General features: G+C 39.3%; 1 protein-coding gene across 1 annotated transcript in view; it reads left to right on the top strand.

The window, feature by feature from the left end:
- The window catches only part of ABCA13 (ATP binding cassette subfamily A member 13), a 572,876-nt gene that overhangs the window by 136,720 nt on the left and 422,049 nt on the right, over positions 1 to 14,107 (top strand). Inside the window, 11 exon segments of the mRNA XM_064290236.1 lie at positions 389 to 447; positions 450 to 775; positions 777 to 879; positions 882 to 959; positions 962 to 1,078; positions 1,081 to 1,394; positions 2,410 to 2,748; positions 2,750 to 2,871; positions 2,919 to 3,266; positions 8,777 to 8,886; positions 13,389 to 13,507. Coding sequence (XP_064146306.1) covers positions 389 to 447; positions 450 to 775; positions 777 to 879; positions 882 to 959; positions 962 to 1,078; positions 1,081 to 1,394; positions 2,410 to 2,748; positions 2,750 to 2,871; positions 2,919 to 3,266; positions 8,777 to 8,886; positions 13,389 to 13,507 — 2,035 coding nt within the window.

Genomic DNA, 14,107 nt, shown 5'->3' with positions numbered 1-14,107 from the left:
TGCTTCAAGTCTTCTTTGTTTTCAGCTAGCAAAGTTGTGTTCTCTGCATATCACAGGTAGTTAATGAGTCTTCCTGTAATCCTGATGCCACATTCTTCTTCATATAGCCCAGCTTCTCGGATAATTTGCTCAGTTTACCTTCTTTTCTAAAAGCAAAAGGATGTGGCTTTTTGAGTTGTTAGATTAGTGGATTATATTTGAATTATCCATGAAATTCTTTCACTGTTTTCATTATTTGGCAACAAAATGTTTTTTGTCTTGACTATATTTTAGCATGTCATCTTTCAGTCATTATTATCCTCCCATGATGTGACTATAAAACAAAAATTACATAAATATCCCTATATATTTTATAGCTAATATATTAAACATGTAATAAAAAATACAGTTTTTTCTCAAAAGATTAAACTCTAGAAATTCTGAAGTTGGATCACCTTCTTACCTCGGTCAAGAAGACAAACCCATGAGCATTTTTTCAAGTCTAAAGGAGACCATCTATCATCCAATCAAAAGCTCATTTATATTAGACAATGGAGAATTTTATTTTGGTAACTACTGAGGACTGAAGTTCATGCAAGATCTACTTAATGCTCTCTTAAGTGAAACCTCAACGAAAAGTAAGACTGAGGATAATTTGGAGCTTCTTACCATGGTGAATCAGTTGCTTTTCAGTATGAATTGCTCTGAATACCTCCTCAAACTCGATCAAAATCTTAGATCAGCTCTTCAGCTTGTGAGAAAAACTTCAGTAGAAATAGCGAGTATCATGGATACTTACTTTAAAGCTTTCCTAGTAAGAATTTTGGTACTTGTATCCCATACTCCAAGAAGTTATACTTCCTAATTTAACTGATTTATTTTCCTTTATAAAGAATTTATTTCATCTAGAAACAGAACAACATAAGAAGTTACTAAGAGATTACGTGGTGGTGTTTCAAGAGCTGGTGGAGAAAGTCATGTCCAGAACCCCTCTTAGAATTGTCTAGACCTCTGAGCATGCTGGTGCAAGACAGTGCTGAACTGGGACATCTTGCTACATCAGTGGACTCCACTGTGAAACTTCTTAAGCTGGGCAAGAAGTTTCTGAGAAGGTGACCAATATTTTTGAAACTCATTTCATCTCCAATACCAATTACACTTTGAAATTCTTTGACACTCTCTATTCCACTTTGCAACAAACTATTCAAAGTACTGTGACTGAAATAGCTACTTTAAAAAAAGATCATTTAATATACGGAAAGATAAAAGACTTGAAGCCATTTCTTGACTTGGCCTTTGAAGTAATTACAGCTGAACCTAATATTTCACAAGACTCTCATCTTTTCAATATTTCTTCAACTATACGTTCATCTGTGAACCAGTCCAAGGACTTTTCTGATATTTTGGAAGAAACTGTTAATTAAAAAAAAAAATTTTATTGTTCTTTAAGTAAATATTTACAAATCAAGTCAGTCTGTCATATAAAAATTTGTATATAGCTTGCTATATACTCCTAGTTGCTGTCCCTCTAATAAGACAGCACACTGCTTCTCTCCAGTCTCTATTTTCATGTCCATTTGGCCAGCCTCTGACCCTCTCTGCCCTCTCATCTCCACTCCAGACAGGAGATGCCCACATAGTCTTATGTGTTCACTTGGTCTAAGAAGCTCACTCCTCACCAGTATCATTTTCTATCCCATAGTCCAGTGCAATCCCTGTTTGAAAAGTTGGCTTTGGGAATGTTTCCTGTCCTGGGCTAACAGAAGGTCTGGGGGCCATGACCACTGGGATCCTTCTAGTCTCAGTGTTGGGGGCCATGACCACTGGGGTCCTTCTAGTCTCAGTCTGACCATTAAGTCTGGTCTTTTTATGAGAATTTGGGGTCTGCATTCCACTGCTCTTCTGTTCCCTCAGGGGTTCTCTGTTGTGTTCCCTGTAAGGGCAGTCATTGGTTGTAGCTGGGCACCATCTAGTTCTTCTGGTCTCAGGCTGATATAGTCTCTGGTTTATGTGGCCCTTTCTGTCTCTTGGGCTCATAATTACCTTGTGTCCTTGGTGTTCTTCATTCTTCTTTGCTCCAGGTGGGTTGAGACCAATTGATGCCTCTTAGATGGCTGCTTGCTAGCATTTAAGACCCCAGACGCCACTCTCCAAAGTGGGATGCAGAATGTTTTCTTAATAAATTTTATTATGCCGATTGACTTAGATGTCCCCTGAAACCGTGGTCCCCAAATCCCTGCCCTGCTATGCTGGGCTTTGAAGCGTTCAGTTTATTAAGGAAACTTCTTTGCTTTTGGTTTAGTCCAGTTGTGCTGCCCACTCCTGTATTGTGTGTTGTCTTTCCCTTCACCTAAAATAGTTCTTATCTACTTTCTAACTAGTGAATACCCCTCTGCCTCCCTCCTTCCCCTACTCTCTTAACCATCAAAGAATATTTTCTAAGAAATTGTTAAATTTTTAACTTCTATGAAAATCCATTTGGGAGATCTGGATCATCTTGTGGTAATGTTTAATAATGGGACTCAAATATTTTCTATAGATTCTCTCAACTTATGGGAAGAAATTCTGGACTGTTTAGTTGCAGTAAAAGATGTCACCAACCAAATGGACATTTTACACCCTAATCCAATTTCCAGTCGTAGTTGCCCTCAAGATACAAAATGGAAAAGAATTCATGAAGTGATCCTTTCTTTTGGCTGTAATGTCACAAAACAAAACAGAACCAAAATAGGGACTTACTTGAAAATGGTGACTGAACTTACCTTAAGGAGCTCTTTGGGATAACTTAAAGAAAGATGACATTTTTAGTCTGTTGTTAACATTTGCTTGGCATCTAAATAATCTTCTGGAAATCATAGGAACCGTTGCAGAGAAATTGGGGGGGAATTAACAGTGACTATGTAGGAAAAGTTTTTTTTTTTTTATGTAGGTGCTTAGAGTAAAGTTTTATTTTTCAATACTTCTTTGATTCAGAATATAACTCAGCAACAACTTGAAAAAACAATCGAAATTGAGTTCAGTAGAGTAGCTCTTTTGAGAAAGTAGCTTCATCTAAATACCTCTCAGTGGATGAATTCCATAAAAACTTTGCTTCTGCGAGTTTTGGAGTTGTTTATTGATACAACTACAGGAAAGAATGCCTTGTCAGAAAAAGAAGAAAGGGCCAAGACAGCAATGATTGATTCTCCTTACATATTCAACCCATTACCATGTTTCAAAAAATACATGAATAGAATATTTGTATTGACTGAATTCTGGCAAAAAGAAGTCCCACTGACAGATCAAAGGTAATGAAACACCTAATTCTCTTAAGTTTTTTTTTTTTTTTTACTGCAAAAACTATCAAATAGAACCATGCAGAAGTTACACTAAAACAGGGAAAATAATTCTTCTGGACTTTAACTTCTATTACACTCAAGTCAACTTCAACATAGATTGTTTGAGATTCAGTCTTTTCCTCTCACTACTTAGCTCATTATTTGGAATTAAAATATATCTTGATTTTATTAAAAAAAATACATACTATTTCATTCACTCATCTGAAGACTATATATATAAACAATTTTTCTATTCATATTCTTTGGTAGCCAAGTGTCCTACTATTTGATATGCAGGTAAGAATATGAGAAATTGTGTTTTCAGTTGTAGCTCACAACTGGGAAGGTCCAGGTAGCTATTGGCTTCTGCCTTCTTTAGATATGGCCCAACTATACATGGTTGATTCTACCTGTAAGCACCGCCCTTCCCCCTCCCTGCCTTCTCTAAATGCTAGGCCAAGGGAAACCTGTTCTTGAAAGCTCCAATTCTGACAATTATTGTGCTCTAGGCATAGGCAGCTGCTTTAGATGGGAAGCGTTGTGTGCAGATCTTGGTGTGCAGAGTACCAGAGATACTGCTTCCACCTCAGTCCCTCCTTTCTGAGTGTGTGATGGTACCATTTAAATGGCCCATGGTCCCCACTTTTATCATAGTCCTCACATGGGGATTGGAGGCGTTGTCTTAACTCTGGCTCATTTGCCAAAGAATCTGACCTCCTTTCTGTTAGTTCTCTTATTACATGGCAACACCTTGAAACCAATCATTTTTTATGCCTTGGAATAATTTCCTTGGTTATTGAAACTGATGTCCTTTGGCATACAGAACTACCTCTGCTTCAGATTTTGAATACTGGCTTTCGGAGCTTCCCTGACTTATCTACTTACATTCACTAAACTCAAGCCATACTGTACTTGACTTCAACACTCTGAATTTTCTTTTGAACTGGAGTGGTCCCAGCAACCCCTGCTCTCCAGCAATTCCAATTTTCAATCCAATTCTTTCATTTTTCGTGGAGGGAATTTATACTATGCTTCTAAACTGGAACCTTTTCAAATATTCCCCAGCTAGGACATGATTACCACACTCAGACCCTAAAATCACCAAGTTTACTTTCCATTTTAACTCTACTTTATGATTACTTGTTCTCATTCTCTCTACATGTTTTCAGTGTCCTTTCTCGTCAACTTCTTTAGTGTGGAAAGTATACAATGTCCAAAACTCAAAATATCCTTGATCATGGGTTTGTGGTCAGATTGGCTGACTGGTATGAGGTTGGCTCTACTATTCACTAATTTTCCAAATTTGAGCAAGCCATTTAAACATTCTGAGCCAATGTTTATTTGTAAAATGGGGATAATAGTAGTACTTTCTGTAACGTAAACTTTACGTATGCATTTAATATGCACATTAATATGCATTTAAAAAATAAAAAATAATAATAACAATAACAAAATGACAACCACAGACATCTGGGTGAAAAGATCTGTTTAAAATTGAAAATAACAAAAACAACAACAAAGACCCCAAAAAGCAGAATGTTCCCTAGATATTCTGAAAGCTTACTGCAAGGAAGTTCCTAGAGTTGAGACCCCCTGGTAGCAGAGGTCAGAGACCTGAAGCAGCCTTGAGCAGACTCCATTTTTCCTGCTATGTGCTGCAGTACCTGTGCTTGTACAGGGAAGAGAAGATAGGTAGCCTCAGACCCAAGTCCTTTGTTTTTTTGTATCCCAACAAACCCTCTGGGCCCTGCATGACTTTTCTTTGCACCAGATTAGGTTTTCTTCATCAGCTCCTTGTGTTACTTATGCATCATTCTACACTACCTCCAATTAGAATCACATTCCAGCTCAAAGCAAATGCTGCAGTTAAGCTATTTACCAATCCCTAAATCTGTAATTTTTTTTTTTTTCTCATGAGGACATTGGTTATTCATGGTAGAATTCCTGCTTCCCATGTGGGAGACCTGGATTTGATTCCCAGCCAAGGCACCTCACGTGCAGCCACTACCTGTCAGTAGAGGCTCGTATGTGGCTATGATGCTGCACAGATTTCAGTGGGGCTTCCAGACTAAGATGGGCTAGGAAGAAAAGCCTGGAGATCTGCTTTCAAGATTCAGCCAGTGAAAACCTTATGGATCACAGCGATCTGATCCCATTGTGCATGGGGTTGCCATGAGTAAGGCAGACTCAATGGCAGCTAACAACAACAACAACAACAACAACAAATCTATCATAAAAATAAGACGAACAGACTAAAAAAGAAATGAAAGGCTGGAGAAAAACGCAGTTACCTACATGTGTCTTTTTTCTTATCTGAAAACTTTGACAACATTGTGTAGGTCACTGACAAGTGGACCTTGAAGTCCACCTGAGCTGGGGATGGGAGGTTAGGAACATGCAATATTCCAGCTGGAAGACATCGTGCTCCTCAATGTCAACTTCTCCTGAGAGCTTGTTAGACATACGAATCCCAGGCCTGCCCCAGATCTTCCCATCAAATTATCACCTTAACAAGATCCCCAGGAGAGCCTTAAATACACTATAGTTAGAGAAATGCTGAACTGGACCAAGCTCCTCATTTTATAGTTTGAGAAACCAGAAACCATTGGTGGTTGTGTAGGGAGAGTCTGAAATAACCTCTCTTTTGCTCCCAAGTCAGTGATTATTTAGGCACAATTAAAAGTGTAGTCATTGAAACTCGACAATTTACCAAAATTTATATTACCTGTTGGTGATTAGGAAACCATGGTGGTCTAGTGGTTAAGTGCTGTGGCTGCTAACCAAGAGGTCGGCAGTTCGAATCTGCCAGGTGCTTCTTGGAAACTCTATGGGGCATTTCTACTCTGTCTTATAGGGTCACTATGAGTCGGAATCAACTCAACGGCAGTAGGTTTGGTGGTTTTTTAGTTGGTGATTAATAAATAACTCTATATTTGTTTTTGTTTTTTTATATGCTATCATACCGTGATGTATAAGTTTATCTTTGTATATCACTAAAAGGCAATTCACCAAGAATTATTCCCCAAACTACTTTCTGAGTCAACTATATTTTCATTATAGCTTAAAAATAACTTTATCCTGCTTATTGTTTAGTTTATAGCTATTCTATGCTCTGATCTCTAGGATCTGTTGAGCTGTCCCTTTTAATATGTTGTGTAGTTCTGCTTTATGGTCAAAAGTATTGCATGTTTTTTCAATCTCCTTAATCTACAATTAACCAGTGTTAAGTATAAAGAAACAACAGTTTTCGTCACCTCAGGGATTAGAGTGCCCTGGCTCGTAAACGTATTTAAATGTTAAAAAAAAAAAAGTTTTTTTTTTTTTTTTGTTAAACTTACTTTTATCCTGATACATACACACATTGACCCCAAGCTGAAATTTACATGTTAACATATGACAATTGCATTCTTTCAGGACTAGTCGGAACCTCAACAACAGAAAAATAATATTCCAATGGGAGAAGATCAACAATGCCTGGGGAGGTGGCTGTACTAAGTCCAATTCCCTAACCTGTACATATTGCCCTAGAGTAGATCCTGACTCATAGTGACCCTATAGGACAGAGTAGAACTGTCCCATAGGATTTCCAAGGAGCAGCTGGTGGATATGAGCTGCCAACATTTTGCTTAGCAGCTGAGCACTTAACCACTGCACCACCAGTCCAATAGTGATGCTTAACTAAGCAGGATTGCTTTACTGCTGTGTTTTAGTCACTTTGCCACCACAGCAGAACTAGAAGTTAATCTTTTTTTTTTTTTAAGTTTCATTCTTCTTTGGGGGAAACTAAACTTAAAACATGTTGAAAAAATATTGAATTGCATGGAAAAGTAGACCCTCGTTGTGGTCTCAGAAAGATGAGCCTTGTATTGTCGTGCTGCTTCCCTGAGCTTTCTGAGGACCATGGTATGGCACTGTCTCAGAGAGACACATGACATGCCTGGGCCTGTCCCCGCTCCCTTGGGAAGTGCATAACTCAACATTCTGAGTTTTTTTTTTTAATTGTTGGTGAATGTCTATGTAACAAAACATTTTAACATTTTTTACACTTACAATTCAGGGACGATGATTAAGTTCGCCATGTTGTTCAACCATCACCATTATTGGTTTCCAAATTTTTTCATTGTCCTTAACAGAAGCTCAAGTTTTAAAGGGGATGGACTTTTTTGAGAAGCCAAGAGACTGAATTTTTTCTTTTTTTTCCTTTTAATTAACCACAAGCCCTAACAAAGTTTCTCCCTTTCAGGGAGTTTCATTGTGCAACTGTACTCTTAATCAGTTGATATGTCCATGAGTCAAAATATTTTTATTCATCTGTGTAAAAAAAGACCAGACTTACTGATCTGAGAGAGACTGGAGAAACCCTGAAAGTATGACTCCTGGACACCCTTTTAGCTCAGTAATGAAATCACTGCTGAGGTTCACCCTTCAGCCAAAGATTAGACAGGTTCATAAAACACTAGGAGACTAAATGAGTACACTAGCCCAGGAGCAAGGACAAGAAGGCAGGAGGAGACAGGAAAGCCGGTAATGGGGAACCTAAGGTCGAGAAGAGAAGAGTTGACCTGTCATGGGGTTGTCACAAAATGTCACAAAACAATATGTGCATTAATTGTTTAATGAGAAACTAGTTTGCTCTGTAAACATTCATCTGAAGTAAATAAAAAAAAATGTATCCCCTGGAGTCTTCTTTAAACCAAACAATAGTTTAATCAGTAAAGAATGTCTGTCTTGAGCATTGTGCTTTTTTAAAGAACCATCTATATGGGATCAAACTGACAATGGCAACTTGAAAGGTTAAACCCACTGCTGTCAAGTTGAGCCTGACTCATAGCAACCCTATAGGACAGAGTAGAACTGCCCCATAGAGTTTCCAAGGAGTGCCTGGCAGATTCGAACTGCTGACTTCTTGGTTAGCAGCTGTAGTACTTAACCACGACACCACTAGGGTTTTCAAGGAAGTTAAAGGGAGGTGAAATTGTTACACAACTTGAAGAATGTAGTCAATGTCACTGAGTTGTTAGGAACTGTTGAATCGGTGTATGTTCTGCTGTGTATATTTTCAACAGCAAAACAAAATAAATAATTATATAAAAAAAGAAAGAGAAAACATTTATTTATAGATCAGTTCATCTGTTAATTTTCCCTACATAAATAGCAAACCATATGATTTTTTTTACATCAGATTTCTCCTTTGTTTCTCTTTTTTGATGCTTTTTGTTCGTTTCAAGAGAATGGCGAAGACGAGAAGAGAAAGTGAATATCAGTTTATGAGCAATAAAATTGATGCCCTGAACTAAAACAGGAAAACCAAAGTTTTTTTTACAGATCTGGACTGTGCTAATTGTGTTTTCCTTGTGTCCCTGTATGACTGAGCAGGGAGGATAATTATTACACCTGTTATGAGTTAGCTTTGAACCCAGTAGAGAGGCACTTCTGTTACAGATTTTGCCCTTTGATGCTCTGTTTCATTTTTCCCTAAGTGTTTTAGAAATGTGTCAAGTTTTCCAGCAGCCCACACAGCCCTCCAGAGCCATCCTGACTCTGCAGAAAGTGAAGATGCTGGCTGTGCACATCTTCATCATCTTTGCAGGTGGGTTGCATTTGTAAGAAGTGCTTGCTAATTGTTCTGTGCTAATTCTCAGAGCTCCACTGTCAGGGAGACTGGGAGATTACTGGGAGTTTCTTTTAGAATGAAGTGCAGCCTTCTCAGCCTTGCTTCTCAGATCCTGAGGGACCTGGTAGGCCCATTCTAGCCTCCTTTCCACACTCCAGGATACGGCAGCAGTCCAATTGAGGCTTTCTGGACTCTGTATGTCTTTGCTCATGGAGTGTGCTTTCCCCCATTGCCTTGACCTGGACTCCACCTCTATACTCTTTGTCCCAAGTAGAAGGCATTTTTCCCAGGAGGGCTGCCTCTGTCTCCTTTGCTGGAAGTGACCTTGATTTCTATCAAATGCAATACTTGATGCTCTCATTTCTTACTTCTCCCTCTTCTGCTAGAGTCAAAGTTTCTTGAAAGCAGCAAAAAAAAAAAAAAAAAAGGCAGCAGCCATGTCTTATCTCCTGTGCATGCCCAGTGTCTGACACAGAAGATGCACTCCAAGAATGTGTGCTAAGTGGATGCATTAGGTTTCCTGAATTCCCAGGACACTTTCTTTATAGCCTTTGCACTTATCGATTGCATTTTTGTTTTTAGTACCCTTTTCCCTCAATAGTCTGTAACCCCACTGAGAGCAAGATCAGTCTCCCATGCAATCTCTGTCTCCACAGAAATGAAAGCTTGTAATGTTTTTTTATTTAATCTCTACTTCCTGTAAGAGATGCTGTAAGATAAAAAGCATTATATATGTAGACACACTAAATGGTATCAGCATGTGGATGCATTCTCCGATAAAAATTCAAATACAACTTCTTTCTGGATCCTGAGTGCTTATCTGACCTATTGAATCCAGCCATATCTGCAGACATAATTATTTTGACATTTCATAGGTATATATTAAAACCCCCCCCCAAAAACCCAGTGACGTTGAGTTGATTCTGGCTCATAGTGACCCTATAGGGCAGAGTAGAGCTGTCCCACAGAGTTTCCAAGGAGCACCTGGCAGATTCAAATTGCTGACCCTTTGGTTAGCGGCCATAGCACTTAAGCACTATGCCACCAGGGTTTCCTAGGTAATATCAGGGCTTTTAAATAAATTAAACATTCATTAATACCTGGATTTGTATTTATTTTTCAGCTCTGTGCTGCAGCTGCTAAATTAATGTAGCATATTTAAAATTACATTTGTAATAGAAAATTAATTTTTATATTGCATTTCTAGAAAACTTAAGCGTGCCCTACTCAACCATGACTAACATTTAAATTGTCACTCCACTTTCCTTATTAAAATGTCACTCCAGTCTATAGAATTGGAGGCCAGCGACAGGCCATTATGTGGTCTGGAAAAGGTACATAAGCAGTGAACAATAAAGATGGGAGTGGACTGGAACAACCTAGGCAAATGGTCCTCTTCTGTCATGTGAAGGGAGAGCTGTCAGTTAGGTTACCGTTACTACTGAGAACAAAGTCATTATTGCATGTCACAGTTAAGTTCAATGTCTCTAGGAAAGCTGCCATTTCCCTCCTCTTGATCTAATATTTTAAATAGGTTGAAAACGACTGCATGCTTGAACAAGGCATATAGCATGGTAGCCGCATATAGCCAGAAGAAACTTCAGTAGTCACCCCATTTTAAACTCCTAACTTCGTAAGTTGGCAATTAAGGCCCAGAGATGGGGAATGAGTCGTCCAGGTTTTCAGAGTTAAGAAGTCAGGCCCCCCTCTCCTGTTGAGAAGTCCTGTGGGCATCAGTTAGGGAAGAAGGGAGCAGGGCTCCCCCTGGCTGTAGGTGCAACAGAGAGCCGAAGAGGGCCCAGAGCAAGTGGTAGGCTTGGAAATCCTGAGATGGGTGCGTAAATGTGTCCTCAAAACAAAGACGAGGGACAGTAGCAGATGGAAATAGACAAGACACAGAGCCAGGGGTTTGAAGAAACAGTGGAAGGTGGAGAAGGGGAGTGGGGCACATAAGTCAAGGAACAAAAGCTTGAGATGGGACTCTGCCAGAGGCTTGCATTTTTCTGTGGTTAAGGAATGGCACCTCTGAGGGCTGGTTGTACAAAAACGTCGAATCCAGGGGCTGATGGAGACCAGATGGCCTGATAACCTAGCACTTCTTCCCTTAACCTTGTCATCCCAATATAACACTGTAGAAATGGCCCAGTAGGCCATAGTCTCTGTCTTAGTCATCTAGTGCTGCTGTAATGGAAATACCACAAGTGGATGTCTTTAACAAAGAGAAATTTAATCTCTCATAGTCTAGAAGGTTAGAGGTCTGAAATCAGGGCTCCAGCTTCAGGAGAAGGCTCTTTCTCTGTCTGCTCTGGGGGAAGGTCATTGTCATCAATCTTCCCCAGTCAAGGAGCTTCTCAGCACAGGAACCTCTGGGTCCAAAGGATGCACTATTCTCCTGGCTCTTGTTTCTTGGTGGTGTGAGGTTCCCATGTCTCTCTGCTCATTTCTCTTTTTTATATCTCAAAAGAGATTGACTTAAGACACAACCTAATTTTGTAAATCGAGTCTTGACTCAACATAACTGCCAATAATCCCACCTCATTAACATCATAGAGGTAGGATTTACAACACAAAAGAAAATCACATCAGAAGACAAAATGGTGGACAATCACACAATATTTGAAATCATGGACTAGCCAAGTTGACATGCATTTTTGTGGGGGTGCAATTCAATTCATGACAGTGTCCATCTGGTCAACATCCTCAATTTATAGTTGAGGAAACAAGAATCAAAAGAGTTGATGACTTGTCCAAGTTCACACATCAAGGTAGCTTTTATATGGTGCATTCTATGCCCTTCTAGTCTTGAGTGACCTAATTCCTAAACACATTTTTTTATGCCTTCCTCTAAAAAAGGAGTCTGTTTATGATAAATGCTGTGATGCTTAACAGAGCTTTATTTCTTTTGTTTCACATTTTAATAACAGATTACCTAAGAGGCACATTTTACATTTTCTAAAATAAGGAGACCTGTTTCCCAAATCAGTAACATAACAAGAAGAAAATAAAACCAAAAGAGGCATCCAAGTGGCATGTTTCTGAAAAGGATGGCTTTGGGTACATCATATTGGTGCTACACTATACATGGCCCCAAAACTGGGTGTAGTGGTTAAGAGCTAAGTCTGCTAACCAAAAGATTGGCAGTTTGAATCCACCAGGCGTTCCTTGGAAACTATGGGGCAGTTCTAGTCTGTCCTATAGGGTTGCTATGAGTTGGAATCGACTTGACAGCAGTGGGTTTGTTTGTTTGTTTGTTTTTTGAGACACAATGCAATAATGTAAGAGTCAGGACTAAAATTTTTCTTTAATTGAAGAAAAATAAGAGGTTTAGTTACTCATAAAAATATATTAGATCTTCTATAATGAACAACATGAAAATGTTTTTCAAGCATCTACTATGTACAAAGTCATGTGGTATAGGCTAGAAATGTTAGGAACAAAAACGTGAAAAAAGTCCCACCACATTTTTTGCTTACAGTATTTGTGGACCAGTAGGAGACACTGAATTTAAATAGATACAAGAAGTAAGATGAGTTCTACAGCAAAGCTATGTACAGCTGGGGAGCAGGAGGGTTAGTGGTAAACCCTGGGGAAGACAGTCAGTTACCTGGGGTGGCAACTGAAAAATAGATTCAGGCAAAGGAAGCAGCAGTGCAGTGAAGGAGGTGCCAGATGGCACTGGGAAGAAGGGAAGGAACATGGGGAATGAGCACAGAGGTGGGGTGAGGGCAACATGCGACCTTTGGTCAAAGTCCTAGAGCTAATGGGGTGAGAACCAATGATGAGCTCTCCCTTTAGGAAGACCCTCTGGTAGAGTTGAAGGGGAATTGGCATATGAGATGGGGCACAGGAACAGCTAGGAGCCTGGTAGCCTCCTGGGCGTGAACTGGTGGGGTGCTGAACCAAGGTAGAACACCAATAGAGAGGACAGCACAGAATCCAGAGCTATTGGGGGTAAAATTGAGCAGCTGGGAAGATTGGCTGACTGTGAGGAGTAAAGTAGAGGGAGAGTCCTAAATGACCTTTAGGATTTGTCTTGAAAAGTCAGATAGATTGTAAAGCCCTAAAACAGACCGTCAATATAATGACTGTCATCACGCAAACTGGGACTCCTTTGAGAATGAAAGGAGGCACTGTTCATAATTACACCAGGGCAATAGGTGCAAAACAGGACTGTCCTAGGTAAACTGGGTAAAATTGCTACCCTACCTGAAGGAGGTACGGGAAAAGGGGCCAAATAGAGGAAGGAAATTAATTTCTAGACATTTTTTTAGGCCCAGAAAAACCACAAAATATTTAATGTACTACGTTTAGAACTCAAAAGCACAGGATTTCCCTCACCATCTGAATATTTATCTTGATGATTTAGGAAGGCTTTGTGAATTTATATTATTTTGAATCTTTGAAAAAATAATTTTGAGAGTGGCTACTTTGGGAGTGAGTTGTTTACTAATTTCTGCTCTCTGTGTTTCCTCTGGCAGAAAACCCTTCCTTGATTAAGGATGTTCTGTGTGCTACTCTGAGTTGCAAGCAAGGTGGGATAAGGCCTCTCATTTTACCTGTTATGCAAGGACTCGCTTTGCTGCATGACCATTACCAGGTTTGTTGTCTTTTCTGTTTCAGAAAACTTCATCATCATTTCTATTGGCCCATGCATTATAGTCAAGCTATTCTAAGCTTGTTGGCTTTGTCCTTATAACCAAAGCAACTGTGTTATACAGGGTTATACTGGAAGTTAGGCCTGCAGAGAGATTGCTCACCTTCCTCCCTCTTGGGTTTTCCCAGTGGTGGCTGGTGATAACTAGCATTCACTTGCAAGAGCTGATTGTTTTAAATTTTTAGGAATTTTCCAAGCTGGTTGTTAATTATTTAACATCAAATTATATAAACATGATCAAGTAAATTCTATTAAAGATAATAAATACTCAACTTTTTACTTCCTACTAATTTTATCATGTTTTACTAGTATGTATGTTCTTGAGAATATTTAAACCAAAAACCAAACCCGTTTCCGTCGAGTTGATTCCGATTCGTAGTGACCCTATAGGACAGAGTAGAGCTGTCCCATAGGGTTTCTGGCCTTTTGGTTAGCAGCCGAGCACTTAACCATTGTGCCATACTCCTGTATCTGCATGGTAGAAATGAAATACAAAATAACAGTGTATACAGTATATATAGTTTTATGTTCGGTGATGTCAAG

This window comes from Loxodonta africana, chromosome 8 (assembly GCF_030014295.1).
Source record: "Loxodonta africana isolate mLoxAfr1 chromosome 8, mLoxAfr1.hap2, whole genome shotgun sequence".
In the NCBI taxonomy this organism is placed as follows: Eukaryota; Metazoa; Chordata; class Mammalia; order Proboscidea; family Elephantidae; genus Loxodonta; species Loxodonta africana.
This window is presented reverse-complemented; position numbering and strand designations above follow the sequence as displayed.